Source organism: Tachyglossus aculeatus, chromosome X1, assembly GCF_015852505.1.
Source record: "Tachyglossus aculeatus isolate mTacAcu1 chromosome X1, mTacAcu1.pri, whole genome shotgun sequence".
NCBI classification, from domain to species: Eukaryota; Metazoa; Chordata; class Mammalia; order Monotremata; family Tachyglossidae; genus Tachyglossus; species Tachyglossus aculeatus.
In genome coordinates this window covers 123,694,239-123,713,355 of record NC_052101.1, presented here as the reverse complement: position 1 = coordinate 123,713,355, position 19,117 = coordinate 123,694,239, and the positions used below count along the sequence as shown (strand labels likewise).

Genomic DNA, 19,117 nt, shown 5'->3' with positions numbered 1-19,117 from the left:
ATCAAGTCTATCAACTCTGTTGAACTGTAAACTCCCAAACAGTGCTCTGCACACAGTAAGGGCTCATGAATATCATTAATTGATTGATTGATTGGTCAATCTAAAGCAATCTCAGGAGGATGGGGATATTCCAGTTGGGATGTTCCATGACGGGGGGGGGTGGGAGGGAGGTTCTGAGAACCCTCTGAAAATTTCCATTACCCTAGCCCCAAGGGGGTCTGCCCCTCACACCCCCTCCACCACCACCCAACGTATCAGGGGGCAGCTCTGGCCCCATTTTCCCCATTTCCCCCAATCACGACCAAGCTATTGTCAAGGTTCCCTTGGCAATGGGTTGGCATTCTGACATCAAGGTGATGACACACCACAATCTGAGATCTAGAGTGTGTGTTGCGGCCAGAGGCTCACTGCCCAGGCATTGGAGAGGGTGGGAAGTGGGATCAAGAGCAGAGCCATGGAAGATCTTGGCTCTGTTTTCCCCTCCAATTCCAGAGTCAAAGACAGGTACTGTTGAAGGGGGCAAGGGAGGAAGGATAACAGAGGGGTGGGATTTAGGAAACTTGCTTTTCTGTTTCAACCCCTGCCTGAAACACTCCTCTTCCCCAAGCCACATCCCTCATCTTCTTGAGCTAACTAAATAACTTGGGGAAGCTTTACCAGTTTACCTCTGTTATTCATTGTGGAGGTTTTCTGTTTTTCTGTTTTGGCTCCACGTATGCGTAGGTATGTTTGTGTGTGTGTGTGTCTCTCTGTCGTGTCTCCCCCGATGAGACTGTCAGCCCCTTCAGGGCAAGGATTCTCTTGGCTCCAGTACCCAGTCATTCATTCATTCATTCAATCATATTTATTGAGCACTTACTGTGTGCACAGCACTGTACTAAGTGCTTGGGAAGTACAAGTAGACAATGTATAGAGACGGTCCCTGCCCAACAACAGGCTCACAGTCTAGAAGGGGGAGACAGACAACAAAACATGTAGACAGGTGTCAAAACTATCAGAATAAATAGAATTATAGCTATATGCACATCATTAGTAAAATAAATATAGAGTAGTAAATATGTACAAGTAAAATAAATAGAGTAATAAATCTGTACGAAGTGCTGTGGGGAGGGGAAGGAAGTAGGGCGGGAGGGGAATAGGGAGGAGGAGAGGAAAATGGGGGCTCAGTCTGGGAAGGCCTCCTGGAGGAGGTGAGCTTTCAGTAAGGCTTTTCAGGGAGAAAGAGAGCTAGCTTGGCAGATGTGGTGAGGGAGGGCATTCCAGGCCAGGGGAAGGACATGGGCTGGGGGTCTACAGCGGGACAGGTGAGAACGAGGCACAGTGAGGAGGTTAGTAACAGAGGAGCAGAGGGTGCGGGCTGGGCTGTAGAAGGAGAGAAAGGAGGTGAGGTAGGAGGGGCTGAGGTGATGGAGAGCCTTGAAGCCAAGAATGAGGAGTTTTTGCTTGATTCGTAGGTTGACAGGCAGCCAGTGGAGATTTTTGAGGAGGGGAGTGACATGCCCAGAGTGTTTCTGTACAAAGATAATCTGGGCGGCAGATTGAAGTATAGACTGAAGTGGGGAGAGACAGGAGGATGGGAGATCAGGGAGGAGGCTGATGCAGTAATCCAGTCGGGATAGGATGAGAGCTTGAACCAGCAAGGTAGCGGTTTGGATGGAGCGGAAAGGGCAGATCTTGGTGATGTTGTGGAGGTGAGACTGGCAGGTTTTGGTGACAGATTGGATGTGTGGGGTGAGAAAGCGGAGTCCTTGAACGAGTCATCTACACACGCTGCCTCGAATTCCTCAACGCCAACTCTCTCCTCAACCCCCTCCAATCTGGCTTCCATCCCCTACATTCCACCGAAACTGCCCTCTCAAAGGTCACCAATGACCTCCTGCTTGCCAAATCCAACGGCTCCTACTCTACCCTAATCCTCCTCGACCTCTCAGCTGCCTTCGACACTGTGAACCACCCCCCTCTCCTCAACACACTATCCAACCTTGACCTCACAGACTCTGTCCTCTCCTGGTTCTCCTCTTATCTCTCTGGCCGTTCATTCTCAGTCTCTTTTGCGGGCTCCTCCTGCCCCTCCCATCCCCTTACTGTAGGGGTTCCTCAAGGGTCAGTTCTTGGTCCCCTCCTGTTCTCTATCTACACTCGCTCCCTTGGTGAACTCATTTGCTCCCACGGCTTCAACTATCATCTCTACACTGATGACACCCAAATCTACATCTCTCCCCCTGCTCTCTCCCCCTCCCTCCAGGCTCGTATCTCCTCCTACCTTCAGGACATCTCCATCTGGATGTCTGCCCGCCATCTAAAACTCAATATGTCCAAGCTGAATTCCTTATCTTCCCTCCCAAACCCTGCCCTCTCCCTGACTTTCCCATCACTGTTGATGACACTACCATCCTTCCCGTCTCACAAGCCCGCAACCTTGGTGTCATCCTCGACTCCACTCTCTCGTTCACCCCTCACATCCAATCCGTCACCAAAACCTGCCGGTCTCATCTCCGCAACATCACCAAGATCCTCCCTTTCCTCTCCATCCAAACTGCTACCCTGCTGGTTCAATCTCTCATCCTATCCCGACTGGATTACTTCATCAGCCTCCTCTCTGATCTCCCATCCTCCTGTCTCTCCCCACTTCAATCTATACTTCACGCTGCTGCCTGGATCATCTTTGTGCAGAAATGCTCTGGGCATGTTACTCCCCTCCTCAAAAATCTCCAGTGGCTACCAATCAACCTACGCATAAGGCAAAAACTCCTCACTCTCGCCTTCAAGGCTCTCCATCACCTCGCCCCCTCCTACCTCACCTCCCTTCTTTCCTTCTACAGCCCACCTCACACCCTCTGCTCCTCTGCTGCCAGCCTCCTCACTATGCTTCGTTCTCGCCTGTCCCACCATCGACCCCTGGCCCATGTCCTCCCCCTGGCCTGGAATGCCCTCCCTCCACACATCCGCCAAGCTCTCTTCCTCCCTTCAAAGCCCTACTGACAGCTCACCTCCTCCAGGAAGCCTTCTCAGACTGAGCCCCCTCCTTCCTCTCCCCCTCCTCCCTCTCCCCCTCCCCCCTCCTTACCTCCTTCCCCTCCCCACAGCACCTGTATATATGTATATATGTTTGTACATATTTATTACTCTATTTTACTTGTACATATTTATTCTATTTATTTTATTTTGTTAATATGTTTTGTTTTGTTGTCTGTCTCCCCCTTCTAGACTGTGAGCCCGTTGTTGGGTAGGGACCGTCTCTATATGTTGCCAACTTGTACTTCCCAAGTGCTTAGTACAGTGCTCTGCACACAGTAAGTGCTCAATAAATATGATTGAATGAATGCATGAATGAATGAGTCGAGGATGACACTAACGTTGCGGGCTTGTGAGACGGGAAGGATGGTAGTACCAACCTGGGCTCTAGCCCTAGTTGGCTTTCGGGGCTGGGGGCCTGCATTCCTAGACCAGTTGCCTAAGAAGTCCCACTTCTCTGACCACCCAGGAGGGACTTGGTACTGTGAACATAACACCCTCACCCACCCACTTTAAAGAGAGCTGTCATTTCAATTGTAAAGGACAGTCCACTTTAGCTGGGAACTGACAAATGAAAGAAGAGATAAGCTACTTTAACAAATGAAAGGGTGACCCTTGGGCAAATCTCAGTAAAAAGATCTGGTCTGCCTGCCCCCTGACCCCCACACTTCCAGGAAGTTTCTGGCCTCTCCCTAGCCCTTGACCTTGATACACATCGGTTCTGGTTCTTCCCCAGGCAAGGGCCTCTCACCCCAGGTGATCTGTCTGAGGAATCCCTGAAAATCAAGACTTCTGACAATAAAACCAACAAGAAGTCCAAGACCAGGACTGATGCCCTGACCATGCCAAAAATCAACCACCAGATCCCTACAAGCAGGTGAGTCTGGGTGGCTGGAGCAGCCCAGTGGGGGCTTGGGCTGTGGGTCTCCCCCCCACAGCCTCAGTTTCCCCAGCTGGAAAGTTAATCTGCAACTATTGATCAGCCTGTCTGGGGAATGGGGCCGGCCCTTCCTCCTTCTAATTGTCCCCCACCAGCCCACCCCTCCCCAGGGTTTCTCATGGGGAGGGGTCCTCCAAGACTCTTTTGGGGGGCTTTTGGCTCCCCATATCTTCCCTGAGACCATCAGTCTGTGTCTTCCAGATCCTCGGGACACTGGACAGATAAGAAGCTACCAGACAACTCTCACAAAATGACAATGCCAAGTAAGCCACCCCAAGGATTCCTCAGTCCGTCAGACCTCCTGGCCACTGGAGGGAAATCTGACTCATTGGCATGAACATTGCCAGGCCAGAGTGTCTGGATACTCCCCTATCAGAGCCTAATAGGAGTATTTAGTAATAGTATTTATTAAGTGCTGATTGTGTGCCGAGCACTGTACTAAAAGTTGGGAGAGAATACACAGGAGCCCAGCCTTGCTGGGGAGGAGAGTTGGAGGGGAGTGGAGGAGGGGAAGAAAAAGTTGGGGGGAATGGGGACTGCTGAATCTGAGCCAAGTAGCCCAGCTTGTAGCCATGCAGAGAATGTGACAAGGGGGATACTTGCCATGGGTGCTAGATGGCAGAAGGGGTGCAAATCTCCTCTCCCACCAGCACCCCGTTCCCCTCTCCCCCTTCCATTTGCTGCCACTGGAAAATGGCAAGTGATGGGGAGGGTGGGGCTCAGGGCCAGATTCTTGGGGTTGCCAACCTGACTAGTTCAGGAGGAGGGGAGGGACAGGCTTCTAAAACCATTTTCTGTTCTAGCCATAAGTCTCAGACTCGAACAACTTGCTAAACCCAAACCAATCTACCTGTTTTACAACGAAAATAGGTAAGGAGACACCTAACTGGAGGGTGGCAGGGCTTTTATTCACCAAAGTGACTGCCGATCCGATCTTTTGCCAGAAGTTGGGCAGGTCGGGGAAGGAAGCCAGGGGTAAATATCTCATTGGAATTATCTCACAGAGTGGTTGTGTGGGATCCAAAGAATGAAGTTGGACCAACTATTATTTGTGAGTGTGTGTGCATGCGTGTGTTGGTTGAGTCTGACTGGAACCCTTGAGGGCAGGAACCAGCCTGTTTCTTCCTCTGCCCCATCCAGCAGTGTCCAGCATAGGCTCTGCTCACTGTAGGCCCTCAGGACAAGTTGAGGACCGACTGGGCCACTGATGTCAGAGGAGCCCCGGCCTTGAGGGTTGGACCTGTGGGTGGGGAGGGCACAGGTTCAGCCTGTGCTGGCCTCGTCCCTCTGGCTCTGTCCTCCTGGACTGCCCCTTGCTGGAGCAGAGTGTTTTTGGAGGGAAGTGTTGTAGTTGATTAGTTCTTTGTCTCTGAAGACGCTCACCCATCTGGAATGTATCACGGGCTGCTCTGCTGGCAGAGGCTTCACCACGTTTGAAGACATTGTCGGCCCCGAAGACCTGGAGTAACAGCTGGATGACAGAACATTCCATTTCCACCCCAGTAGGAGCCTTTTGTCTTCCTGGGTTTGCTCTCCCTTCCTCATCCTCCCTGCCCCCCCTTGCCCAGCTCCAAGTGATGATCTGAAAACAGCAGACCACAGACTGGGAATGAGGATGTTTGGCTCTGCCACAACATTGCCTCTGACTGTCTTTCTCCCTCTCTGGGCCTCAGTTTCTAAGTCTGTAATATGGAGAGATTGGCCTCCACAGAAGCTAAAGGGCATCTCCAAGCCCAACTCCATCCCATGTTGTCTAGGTGGCAACTGCTCCAATAGTTGGGTCAGAAGCCTCTTAAGAGGTCATCCTGTCCATCCCCCCTGCTTCCAAAAGGGATCCTACCCAAACCATCTCAGAGAGATGAGAAACTCTCCCAGAAGGGACAGGATGGGTGGCTGAGCTGGGTGACCAAGCCATCTCCCTCCCCTTAAAAGGAGGTGTGGGGGGTGGGGGGAGTTGGTGAGAGGGGAAGGAGTGGGGGGGTCTCACACCTCTCTCTCCTGCTTCCAGGTGTCTAAGGCAGCCCTGACTACCCAAGCCAAACCTCGCACCTTAGAGCTGGCAGTACCTAAGAAACAGACAGTCCCCTCGACTGAGAAGCTGAACAAGACTAAATTTCCTTCATCAGACTTGAAACGGCTTCAGTTGATAGGTGGTACAAGTCCTCTCTTTGCTGCTGACTGTCTCCCTCCCCTCCACCAAAGCCTTAGGAAGCCCCAGGAACTCCCCTTGCCCTCTGGGGCTGGAGTCAAGAGACTGGGGTCCTAATAATAGTGGTAGTTGTTCAGCGCTTATTATGTGTCAACCACCTAGCAAGGGGGGATCTAAAATCATCAGGTCAGATGTAGTCCTTGTGCCATAGGAGACTCACCATCTAAGGGGGAGGGACAACAGGGATTTCAACCCCATTTTAGAGATGAGGAAATTGAGGCCAGAGAAGTGAAGTGACTTGCCCTGGGTCACACAGCAGGCCAGTGGGAGAGCTGAGATCAGAACCCTGGTTTCTAGCTCCCAGGCCTGTTCTCTTTCTACTAAGTCATGGGCTCTAATCCTGGACTCACCACTTGCCTCCCGTGTGACCTTGGTCCAGTCTCTTCACTTCTCTGGGCCTCAGTTTCCTCATCTGTAAAATGGAAATCCCTGTTCTCCCTCCCCCTTTGACTGTGAGTCCCATGTGAGACAGGGATTGTATCCGATCCAATTACCTAGTGTCTATCCCAGCGCTCAGTGAAGTGCCTGGCACATGATAAGTGCTTACCAAATACCATTAAAAATAAATAAATGGTGAGGATGTTGACACTCGGCAAACTAGCCCACAAATGAGCAACGCCTGGGTCCAGGGACCTGCATTCTCCCCCTAGTCTGAAAGGGAAGTTCCTTGTGGGCAGGGATCAGTGCCTATAGACTGCATTGCACTGGACTCTTCCAAGTGCTTATAGTGCTCTGGGCACAGTCAATGCTCAATCCATACCATGGATGGATTGATTGATTGATTGGGAGGGGGCCAGAGTGCAGGCAGGAAACCTCATCAACTTATCATTATTTCTTCCAGAACCTAAACCAGAGCCTCAGTCTCATCAACCCAAAATACCTGCCCAGAGGCCTGTGGTGGAAGACACAAAGAATGCTGTGGCATCACCGCGTATCATGCAGCTAGCCAAGCCGAAGGAGCGGAAGGGGGTCCGTAAAGATTACAACCCCTATTTAATCTCACCAGCCACTCTGATGGCTGAGGCATCTCCTCGCACCTTAGAACTTTCTACCCCCCGCAATGTGAAACCGAAAAAATTCTGAGATCTCTGCAGCTTTCCTTCCTTCTTTTTCTTTCTCTTGCTCAGTCCTTTCCTTCCTTCTTTTTCTTTCTCTTGCTCAGTCCTTCCCTTTCTTTCCCTTTCCTTGATAAAAAGTTTCCTCAACTCACCCAGTTGTTGTCCGTTCTGAATTGTGGGGGCTGAAGGGGGAGCTGGAAGGCGCCATGGAGGAATGGGGGATTCTGGAAGACTGCCAGATGGTGGATGATTTCCCCAAGACACGGAATCTCTGAGCTCTTTCTCCTAGAGTGGCTATCCATCCAGTTTTCAGCTTGTCTGTCCTCTGTCCAGTGCTGATGTGGATATCTTGAAGAGGAGCTTGATTGCTCTGTAGCAAGGGAAAGGGCTGGGTGGTGTCCATCCAGTGGCAAGGTCAGCAGCTGGGAAAAGCAGTTTAACCAACCATGGGGCTTCCTTCTAGATGATGCAGGCATTCCCCTGTTTGGAGGCAGGGGGCTGGACCAGGTGACCTTTGGAGGTCTCCCTTAGTTCTAATCCTCTTTTGAAATTGAGACGCAGCATGGCTGAGTGGATAGAGCCTGGGAGTCAGGAGGCCCTGGGTTCTAATCCCGACTCTGCCACTTGTCTGCTGTGTGACCTTGGGCAAGTCACTTTGTGTCTCTGCTTTGCTGCTTGGAGAAGCAGCGTGGCTCAGTGGAAAGAGCACGGGCTTGGGAGTCAGAGGTCATGGGTTCAAATCCTGGCTCTGCCTATTGTCAGCTGTGTGACTTTGGGCAAGTCACTTAACTTCTCTGTGCCTCAGTTACCTCATCTGTAAAATGGGGATTAAGACTGTGAGCCCCAAGTGGGACAAACTGATTACCCTGTATTTACCCCAGCACTTAGAACAGTGCTTGGCACACACTAAGTGCTTAACAAATACCATCATCACCATCATTATTTATTGAGCACTTACTGTGTGTAGAGAGCACTGTACTGAGCACTTGGGAGAGTACAATACAGCAATAAACAGACACGTTCCCTGCCCACAAGCTTACAGTCTAGAGAGAGGTGGGGAAGGCTGATGGTCTTGCTGATGGGGAAACCAAGGCAGAGGACCGTCGTCTTCCCTACCCCATACAGCAGTTCCTCAGGTCTCTGGAAAAGCAACCCAAATGGTTTGAGTTTCAGAACTTTATCACACAGCTGGGAACAACTGAGAGCTGCAAGATTCTCCTTGTGAGGGATCGATAATAACCAAATACTAATAAAGCCTTCATAAGATCATCTCAGTGTTAGTGACAAACCCAAACAAAACCTCGGGAGAAATTACTCAGAGCAAAGCAATTTCACTGCCTCCACTAACTGGCATGAGCTGGTTACTTGCAGAGATTCATCTTTCTTCCCCTCCTCCTCTCTCCTCCCCCTCCTCACCTTCCCTCTTCCCCCATCTTTCCCCCTCTTCCTCTCCCCTCTTCTTCTTCCTCCTCCCTCTTTTCCCACCCATCCTCCATGCCCCACCCCCAGGAACAAAGACCATGTCTAATTCCCAACTGGGTATTCTCTGGGTCCTCCCACGTGCCTGTAATAATAATGATGGTATTTGTTAAGCACTTACTATGTGCCAAGCACTGTTCTAAGCGCTGAGCACTGTTCTAAGTGCTGGTTCCCCAGCACTTTCAAGGGAGGGGCACAACCAAGGGGAAGGGCTAGAACTGGGTCAGACTGGAAGGGCCTGCATGGGAAACCATACCAGGGAAAGGGAACAGCTCTGGCTGGTGTTTTCTGCTCTCTGATAATGTCCAGAACATTTACTGCCACCATCCTATGACTGGATAGATTTGAACCCCCAAGAGGCCTGAGCTATTACAGTTACATATATATATATAAGTATACACATATATATAAGCAGCATGGCCTAGTGGATAGAGCATGGGCCTGGGACTCAGAAGGATCTGGGTTCTAATCCCCACTCGGCCACTTGTCTGCCATGTGACCTTGGGCAAATCACTTTACTTCTCTGTGTTTCAGTTACCACAACTGTAAAATTGGGATTATGACTGTGAGCCCCACAAGGGACATGGACTGTGTCCAACCCAATTACCTTGTATCTACCCCAGCACTTAGTACAGTGCCTGACACATAGGTAAGCACTTACAAATACCGCAGTTATTACATATAAAGCCCTGCTGGGAGTCCAGGGGAGAGAGTCTGGCTCTGGGAATCAGGAGACCTGGGTTCTAGTCCTCTTCAGTCCTCAGTACTGAAAGTTTATGACTGAAGAAACTCCCATAGCCTCCAGGAGGTGGATGGGCCCAGGGAGGATATGGAGAAACAGCTGCCAGATATGGGCAGTGAAGACCATAAGGGTAATCAATCAATCAATGGAATTTCTTGAGTGCTGGGTCTGTGCAGAACAGTGCACTGTACACTTGGGAGAGTACTATACAGAAGAATAGGTATAGAGAATCCTTACCCACAAGGAGCTTACAGAGCAGAAGGGGAATTAGACACTAAAATAAATTGAATGTAGAGAGCATCTGAGTATAAGGATGCATACCTAAGTTCTGTGGAGATGGGGTAAATATCAGTGTTTAAGGGGTACATAGACAAGTGCATAGATGAAGCAGAAAGGAGGGAGCATAGCATGGGGAGGTGAGAGGTTGGTCAGGGAAGGCTTCCTAGAGGAGATATGATTTTAGTAGGGCTTTGAAGGTGGGGAGAGGCATGGTCTGTCAGATATGAAGGGGGAGGGAGTTCCAGGCCAGAGGCAGGACATGGGCAAGAGGTCAGTGGATAGAGAGATAAGAATAATAATAATAATAATAATGGTATTTGTTAAGCGCTTACTATGTGCCAGCCACTGTTCTAAACACTGGGGTAGATACAGGCTAATCAGGTTGTCCCACATGGGGCTCACAATTTTAATCCCCATTTTCCAGATGAGGTAACTGAGGTACAGAGAAGTTAAGTGACTTGCCCAAGATCACACAATCGATAAATGGCAGAGCCAGGATTAGAACTCCTGACCTCTGACTCCCAAGCCCGGGCTCTTTCCACTGAGCCATGCTGCTTCTCCAAGATAGAGATGAGATAGAGGTGCAGTGAATAGGTTGGCATTAGAGACTGCATCCAAAATGATTAGTTTGTATCTACCCCAGCGCTTAGAAAAGTGCCTGACACATAGTAAGCGCTTAACAAATACCATAAAGGAAAGAAAAGGAAGGAGTGAAGCGTGTGGGCTGGGATAGAGTGGGAAAGGAACAAGGACAGATGAGTGGGAGGGGGAGCTGATTTAGTCACCACTGCACCAGGGAGCTGGCTGATCCAAGAGCGGTTAACAGCCCATGGAAATGAGCTTCCCCAGAGCCAAATATGTCTCAGGGCAGAAAAACTGCCATGTCTCCTTTGGCTGCTTTATGAAGTCTCTGACTGGCACCATTCCTGGGAGGAAGACAGAACTCTCAGCTACAAATATCCCCCACCCCCCACCTCATGTCCTCAGCCTCAAATAAGACACATCTGTCCCCTGGGCTGCCACAGACCTTTGCTGGCAGCTGCGAGCCCAGGGCTAGTAGTAAAGACGGTTGATTTGATTTGTTTTTAGCAAGGACTTGAGATGATTCAGAGGCTGATGGTCTGGATGACCCTGATTTCTCTTTTCTAGGGCCTTTTGGGGATTTCCTTGCTGGTGAACTTTTCTTGGGAGTTCTCAGAGAAATGTGGCAGGGGAGGAGTTCAAAATGAATTGCTACAATGAGTACAATCTATGGACTCCAATTATACATGATATTCCTGCCTCCCATGGGCATAGACTGCAATGGGTTGGGTCACCTGGGATGAGATGATCTGGGAAGTAAATGTTCTGGCTGCTTTAATAGTGGAGGAAAAATAATAATAATAATAATAATGGCATTTGTTAAGCGCTTACTTTGTGCGAAGCACTGTTGTCCTTCATGGGGCTCACAGTCAAGAGGGAGGGAGAACAGGCCTAGTGGAAAGAGCCCAGACCTGGGATTCAGAGGACCTGTCTTCTAATACTGGCTTTGCTAATTGTCTTCTGTGTGACCTTGGGTAAAACACTTTATTTCTCTGTGCTTCAGTTTCCTACTCTGAAAAATAAGGATTCAATACCTGTTCTTCCTCTTAGTTAAGTCCCCATGTGGGACCTAACTATGTGATGTGCTTGGAACACAGTTAGTGCTTAACAAATTCAATAATAATAATCACAAAATGATAATAATTATGATAGTCACAGCTACCTCTTTCTGGTTCCTTTGTATTTGGCCTTCAATCAATCAGAGTAGTATTTATTGAGCATCTACTGGGTACTGAGCTGTGGACAAAGTACCTGGGTGAGGACAATAGTCATTAAAAACAAAGTCCTTGGCCTCAAAGAGCTTACACTTTCATGAGGCAGAAAAGCAGACTAATTATTTTCTGTTAGTGGGAGAAATTATTATTGTTATTATAGACTAATAGAGCTGGAATGGATCAGATTCTCTCCGGCCTCCAGGCAGTTGGGTAGCTAAATTGTGATACAGCTAAAAAGGAGGCAGAAGACTATCAGTCAATCAGTAGTATTTATTGGGCACTTACTATGTGCAGAGCACTGTACTAAGCCCTTGGGAGAGTACCATGCACAGAGTTAGCAGGCACATTCCCTGCCCACAAGGAGCTTACACTCAAGAGGGGGAGACAGACATTAATATAAATAAGTAATTTCTAATATATAATTTAAATATGTGTACATAAGGGCTGGGGGGTTGAGGGTGGAGCGAATATCAAATGGCCAAAGGTCACAGATCCAAGTGCACAGATGACACAGAAGGAGAGGGAGCTGGGGGTAAGAGGGCTTAGTTGGGGAAGGCCTCTGGGGAAGACTAAAAGAAACCCACTGATATATCCCACCAATAAAAATGTCCATGCTGACTGTGAAATGTTCCTGGATACTCACCCAGTGGAGGAGTTTGGATAATAGAATGTCTTGGGTAACACTCCATGATATTTTGGAACACTCACAGAGAGTCAGCAATATCTGAAGGCCAGCAGAAACTGAACACATCAGTCACAGAGGAAGAAAGGATAAGAAGAGCTATTGATGAATATCTGGTGCATAAAGTATTCTTAACACTCATAGAGAAGAATGGTATATAAAGGGTGCGTATGGACTGAGATCTTTGGAACCACTCCATTGTCTGAAGTCCCAGGCATCATGGTTTCCCGGCACCTTTGATCAAAATCTTGCCCTTAGCCTGGCCACCTAAGATGGTGAGGCACTACATACGTGTGTGTGTTGGGGAGGGGGACATGTTTGTGTGCGATTGCGAGGAGATATGTATGTGTGTGAGTGCATTAGGAAAATATATGTTAGCAGATAAAGCATCAATCAATAAAACTGTGTTTTGCCTGTGTGCTTCTTGACTAATTTTTTTATGGTATTAGTTAAGTACTTACTATATGTCAATCACTGTTCTAAGCACTAGGGTGGGTTCAAGTTAATGAGGTCAGACATAATCCCTCTCCCACATGGGGCTCACAGTCTAAGTAGGAGGGAGAACAGGTTTAAGCCTCATTTTAAAGTTGAGGAAACTAAGGCACAGAGAAGTTATTAATAATAATAATAATTGTGGTATTTGTTAAGCACTTACTATGTGCCAGGCACTGTACTAAGCACTGAGATGGATACAAGCAAGTAAGGTTGAAAACAGTCCCTATCCCACGTGGGGCTCACCGTCTTAATTCCCATTTTACAGATGAGGTAACTGAGGCGCAGAGAAGTGAAGTGACTTGCCCAAGGTCACACAGCAGACAAGTGGCAGAGCCAGAATTAGAACCCAGGTCCTTCTGACTCCCAGGCCTGTGCTCTATCCTCTAGGCCATGTTGCTTTTCTAGGCCAGTGTTACAGATTCTGAGTAAATCTCTGAGTGCTATAGAAACCAAATTCCCATACTGAGAGTCTGTGACACTGTGGGTCCCAGTTTAAAGCAGAGCTGGAGAGCACACCCTGAAAACGTTTCTGCCTCTTTTAGGGGGCTAAAACTTCAAGCCACAGGATGGTGGAAGCCTCTGAAACGCAGGTTACACTGGCATGGAAGTATTCTGGTCAAAGTATTGTGGTTTTCCCCTCTAGACTGTAAGCTCGTTTTGGGCAGGGAATGTGTCTGTTATATTGTTGTGTTTTACTCTCCCAAGCGCTTAGTACAGTGCCCTGCACACAGTAAGTGCTCAATAAATGTCGATTGATTGATTGATTGACTGAAACTGGGGAAGGCCAGAGACCCCAGGATTGCAATTGGATCTGTACCCTTTGGGCACTTGGTATTTACCCCACCCTCAGCCCCACAGCACCTATGTGTGTATGTGTAATTTATTTATTTCTATTCAGGTCTGTCTCCCCCTCTAGACTGTAAGCTCACTGTGGGTGGGGAACATGTCTACTAATTCCTGTTGTATTCTTCCAAGTGCTTAATACAGTGTTCTGTACAGGGTAAGCATTCAATAAATGACATTGATTAGCTACCTGTGACACACTAATGATCTAAGCTGGGGATAATTCTGGCTACTTCTTGGGAGAATAATAATAATAATGCTGGTATTTGTTAAGCATTTACTATGTGCCAAGCACTATTTTAAGCACTGGGGTAGCTACAAGGCAATCAAGTTGTCCCACATGGGACTCACAGTCTTAATTCCCATTTTACAGATGAGGGAACTGAGGCACAGGGAAGTTAAGTGACTTAACCAAAGTCTCACAGCTGATAAGTGGCAGGATTAGAACCCACAACCTCTGACTCCCAAGCCCAGGCTCTTTCCACTAAGCCACACTGCTTGGCCTAATGGAAAGACCACAGGACTGGGAATCAGGAGACTGGGGTTCTAATCCTGGCTCTGCCACTTGTCTGTTGTGTAGCCTTGGGTAAGTCACTTCACTTCCCTGTGCTTCTGTTCCCTCATCTGTAATTGCACTGTATTTAGCACAATGCTTGGCACATAGTAAGTGCTCAATAAATGCCACAATTAATATCATCACGCAGGGGGTAGTAAACCTTAGCTCACTGCAGGTGAGTCCCAGCTTCTGTAAGACACCACCTGTGGCAGCCCCTCGGGGCCTAAAAAACCATCTTTACTTGCTCGAAGAAGCTCTACAGAGATTGAAGCACTTGTATAGTTAAGTTCTTCCTTGGGTCCAACTGAAATCTCCCATTTTTTCCCCTTTTTTAATGGTATTTGTTAAGCTCTTACTATGCGCCAGACACTGTACTAGGCACTGGGGTAGATACAAGCTAATCAGGTTGGACACAGTCCCGGTCCCACGTGGGGTTAACAGTCTCAATCCCCATTTTATAGATGAGGAAACTGAGGCACAGAGAAGTTAAGTGACTTACCCAAGGTCACACAGCAGACAAGTGGTGGAGCTGGGATTTGAACCCAGGTCCTTCTGACTTCCAGGCCCTTGCTTCTCCTCTTAGTTGGCCCCTTGAAGTCTTAGGGACCTAGTCAATATGCTCCCCATAATCATCAATCAATGGTGTTTATTGAGCTGCTACTGTGTGAAGAGCACCTTCTTAAGCACTTGGGTAAAAACAACAGAGGTAGAAGACACGATGCAGAGTGGTCTAGTAAAAAGTAGAGGAAATAAGAACTAGTGGTCTAGTAAGAAGTAGAAGAAGTAGTCTGCTTCCTTCTCGCACCCCAATGTCGCTTTCGCACTATCCCTCCTTCCCCTTCCCTTTCCTTCCCCTCCTTTGAAGCCCATATTATTCACCTCTACCACCTCCTCCAGATTCTTGTAGCAGTCATCTACTGCCCCCGGCCCCACCTCCAACTTTCTTTTAACCATTTTGACCCCTTTCTCACCTTCCTTCTCTCCTTTTCCATGCCCACTCTGATCCTCAGAGACTCCAACATTCACATGGATGACCCCGGCGACTCCTCTGGTGCCCACCTTCTATCTCTCCTTGATGCTGCCAACCTCCTGCTCCACCCCACCTCACCCACTCACCAACTTGGTCACACCCTCAACCTCATCATCTCCTACCGCTGCACTATCTCCACCATCACCAACTCTGAAATCCCTCTCTCTGATCATAACCTTCGCAACTGCCTCCTCACTCACACTCCTCCCCCCTGTAAATCTATATTACTCCCCCACAGAGACCTCCACTCTCTCGACCCCATCCATCTCTCTCAGCGCATCACACAGGCTCAGTGGAAAGAGCACGGGTTTTGGAGTCAGTGGTCATGCGTTCAAATCCCAGCTCCACCAATTGTCAGCTGTGTGACTTTGGGCAAGTCACTTAACTTCTCTGTGCCTCAGTTACCTCATCTGTAAAGTGGGGATTGACTGTGAGCCCCCCGTGGGACAACCTGATCACCTTGTAGCCTCCCCAGCACTTAGAACAGTGTTTTGCACGTAGTAAGTGCTTAATAAATGCCACTATTATTATTATTATTATTATCACACCCCACCTCGCCTCCCTATCCTCTCTACCCACTCTTGATGACCAAATTACTGCTCTCAACTCCACCCTCTCTACTCAACTCTCTTGCTCCCCTTTCCCTTCGTCGCTCTCACACCACTAACCCACAGCCTTGGATCACTGCCACTGTCTGCCTCCTTCGCTCTTATCCTCGAGCTGCTCAACGCTGCTGGTGAAAGTCTAAACACCAAGCCAACCTTGTTCACTTTAAATTTATCCTTTCCTGCCTTAACTCTGCCCTCTCCTCTGCCAGGCAAAACTATTTTTCTTCCCTTATTGACACCCATGTCCATCATCCAGAGCTTAGAACAGTGCTCCAGCACTTAGAAAAGTGCTTTGCACATAGTAAGCACTTAACAAATGCCATTATTATTATAATTATTATTATTATCCCTGTCAGCTGTTCCGGACATTTAACTCCCTCCTCAGGCCCCCTGTTCCTCCCCCTCCTCCATCCCTCACCCCCAACGATCTGGTCAACTATTTCATTAGTAAAATTAATGCCATCAAGTCTGAGCTTCTCAAAGTCACCCCTCTCCCTTCTCCATCCCCCCCCCGCCCAGCTCTCAACCCTCTCCGCTACTTTCCCATCCTTCCCAGCAATATCTTCAGATGAGATCTCCTCCCTCAAGTGCCACCCCATCCACCTGTGCTTCGGACCCCATTCCCTCTCATCTTATGAAAACTCTCACCCCTTCCCTCCTCCCCTCCTTAACTTCCATCTTCAACTGCTCACTCTCCACTGGTTCCTTCCCCTCTGCTTTCAAACATGCCCACGTCTCCCCCATCCTAAAAAAAAACCTCTCTTGACCTCACTGCCCATTCTAGTTATCGCCCTATCTCCCTCCTACCCTTCCTGTCCAAACTCCTAGAATGAGTCATCTACACTCGCTACTTCGAATTCCTCAACTCCAACTCTCTCCTAGACAGCATCCAATCTGGCTTCCGTCCCCTACACTCCACCAAAACTGACTTCCTTCTTGCCAAATTCTTGCCAAATGGCTCCTACTCTATCCTAATCCTCCTCGACTTCTCAGCTATCTTCGACACTGTGGACCACCCCCTTCTCCTCAATAAGCTATCCAACCTTGGCTTCACAGACTCTGCCCTCTCCGGGTTCTCCTTTTACCTCTCTGGCCATTCACTCTCAGTCTCCTTTGCGGGCTCCTCCTCCTCCTCCTCCTCCTCCTCCCCCTCTCATCCCCTTACTGTAGGGGTTCTTCAAGGGTCAGTTCTTGGTCCCCTTCTGTTCTCTATCTACACTCACTCCCTTGGTGAACTCATTCACTCCCACAGCTTCGACTATCATTTCTACACTGATGACACCCAGATCTACATCTCTGCCCCTGCTCTCTCCCCTTCTTTCCAGGCTCGCATCTTCTCCTGCCTTCAGGACATCTCCATCTGGATGTATACCCGCCACCTCAAACTCAACATATCCAAGACTGAGCCCCTTATCTTCCCTCCCAAACCCTGTCCTCTCCCTGACTTTCCCGTCACTGTAGATGGTACTACCATCCTTCCTGTCTCACAAGCCCGCAACCTTGGTGTCATCCTTGTCTCCACTCTCTCTTAAACCCCACACATCCAATCTGTCACCAAAACCTGCCGGTCTCACCTCCACAACATCTCCAAGATCCACCCTTTCCTCTCCATCCAAACCGCTACCTTGCTGATTCAATCTCTCATCCTATCCTGACTGGATTTCTGCATCAGCCTCCTTTCTGATCTCCCATTCTCCTGTCTCTCCCCGCTTCAGTCTGTACTTCACTCTGCTGCCCGGATTATCTTTGTACGGAAACACTCTGGGCATGTCACTCCCCTCCTCAAAAATCTCCAGTGGTTGCCAATCAACCTTCAAATCAAGCAAAAACTCCTCACTCTCAGCTTCAAGGCTGTCCATCACCTTGCCCCCTCCTACCTCACCTCCCTTCTGTCCTTCTACAGCCCAGCCTGCACAATCCACTCCTCTGCCACTAAACTCCTCACTGAGCCTCATTCTCACCTATCCCGCCGTCGACCCCTGACCTACATCCTGCCTCTGGCCTGGAATGCCCTCCCTCCACACATCTGCCAAACTAGCTCTTTCTCCCTTCAAATTCCTACTGAGAGCTCACCTCCTCCAGGTGGCCTTCCCAGACTGAGCCCCCCTCTTTTTCCTCTCCTCCTCCTCCTCCCCTCCCCATCGACCCCTCCCTCCCTCTGCCCTACCCCCTTCCCCTCCACAGCACTTGTATATATTTGTACATATCTATTTCTCTATTTTATTTGTACATATTTATCTCCTTCCCTTCCCCACAGCACCTGTATATATGTATATATGGTTCTACATATTTATTACTCTATTTATTTATTTATTTATTTTACTTGTACATATCTATCCTATTTATTTTATTTTGTTAGTATGTTTGGTTTTGTTCTCTGTCTCCCCCTTTTAGACTGTGAGCCCACTGTTGGGTAGGGACTGTCTCTATATGCCAATTTGTACTTCCCAAGTGCTTAGTACAGTGCTCTGCACATAGTAAGCGCTCAATAAATACGATTGATGATATTTACTATATTTATTTTATTAATGATGTGTAGATAGCTATAATTCTATTTATTCTGATGGTATCGACACCTGTTTACTTGTTTTGTTTTGTTGTCTGCTCCCCCTTCCAGACTGTAAGCCCACTGTTGGGTAAGTACCATCTCTATATATTGCCAATTTGTACTTCCCAAGTGCTTAGTACAGTGCTCTGCACACAGTAAGCACTCAATAAATACGCTTGAATGAATGAATGAATAGTGTGGCCTAGTGGAAAAAGCATGGGTTCGGGAGCCAGAGGACCTGAGTTCTAATCCTAGCTTTGCCACTTACCTGCTATGGGACCTTGGGCAAGCCACTTAACTACTCTGTGCCTGTTTCCTCAACCATAAGTGAGCATTAAATAACTGTTCTCTCTCATCAGACACTGAGCCTCATGTGGAATAGGGACTGTCCAACCTGATTATCTTGCAGGGAAGCAGCACGGCATAGTGGCTATTCATTCATTCAATTGCATTTATTGAGTGTTTACTGTGTGCAGAGCACTGCACTAAACGCTTAGAGCACGGTCCTGGGAGTCAGGGGCACCTGGTTCTAATCCTGGCTCAACCACTTGTCTGCTGTGTGACCTTGGGCAAGTCACTTCACTTCTCTGTGCCTCAATTACCTCATCTGTAAAATTGGGATTGAGACTGGGAGCCCCACGTGGGACAGGGATTTGTATCCATTCCGATTTGCTTGTATCCACCCCAGCACTTAGTACAGTGCCTGGCACATAGAAAGCACTTAACAAATACCATGATTATTACTATTATTATCTTGCATCTACTCCAGCACTTACAACAGTGCTTGACACATAGTAAGCACTTAACAGATGTTAACAATAATAATCGTAATAATAA

The 19,117-nt window shown here is 48.4% G+C and overlaps 1 protein-coding gene across 1 annotated transcript; it reads left to right on the top strand.

The window, feature by feature from the left end:
• Nucleotides 1-402: 402 nt before the first annotated feature.
• THEG (theg spermatid protein) lies at nucleotides 403-7,373 on the top strand. Its single transcript, XM_038740431.1, has 7 exons — nucleotides 403-504; nucleotides 3,752-3,892; nucleotides 4,157-4,218; nucleotides 4,759-4,825; nucleotides 5,331-5,457; nucleotides 5,964-6,105; nucleotides 7,006-7,373. The coding sequence occupies exons 1-7, from the start codon at nucleotides 455-457 to the stop codon at nucleotides 7,245-7,247; spliced, it is 831 nt and encodes a 276-aa protein (XP_038596359.1). The 5' UTR covers nucleotides 403-454; the 3' UTR covers nucleotides 7,248-7,373.
• The last annotated feature ends 11,744 nt before the right edge of the window (nucleotides 7,374-19,117 follow it).

What these genes read in the sequence shown, in the direction of transcription:
- THEG (XM_038740431.1), top strand. Translation starts at nt 455, where the DNA reads ATGGAAGATCTTGGCTCTGTTTTCCCCTCCAATTCCAGAGTCAAAGAC. An exon ending in AATTCCAGAGTCAAAGACAG is followed by an intron (nt 505 to 3,751) that starts GTACTGTTGAAG and finishes GTTCTTCCCCAG; the next exon opens with GCAAGGGCCTCTCACCCCAG. An exon ending in GAAACGGCTTCAGTTGATAG is followed by an intron (nt 6,106 to 7,005) that starts GTGGTACAAGTC and finishes TATTTCTTCCAG; the next exon opens with AACCTAAACCAGAGCCTCAG.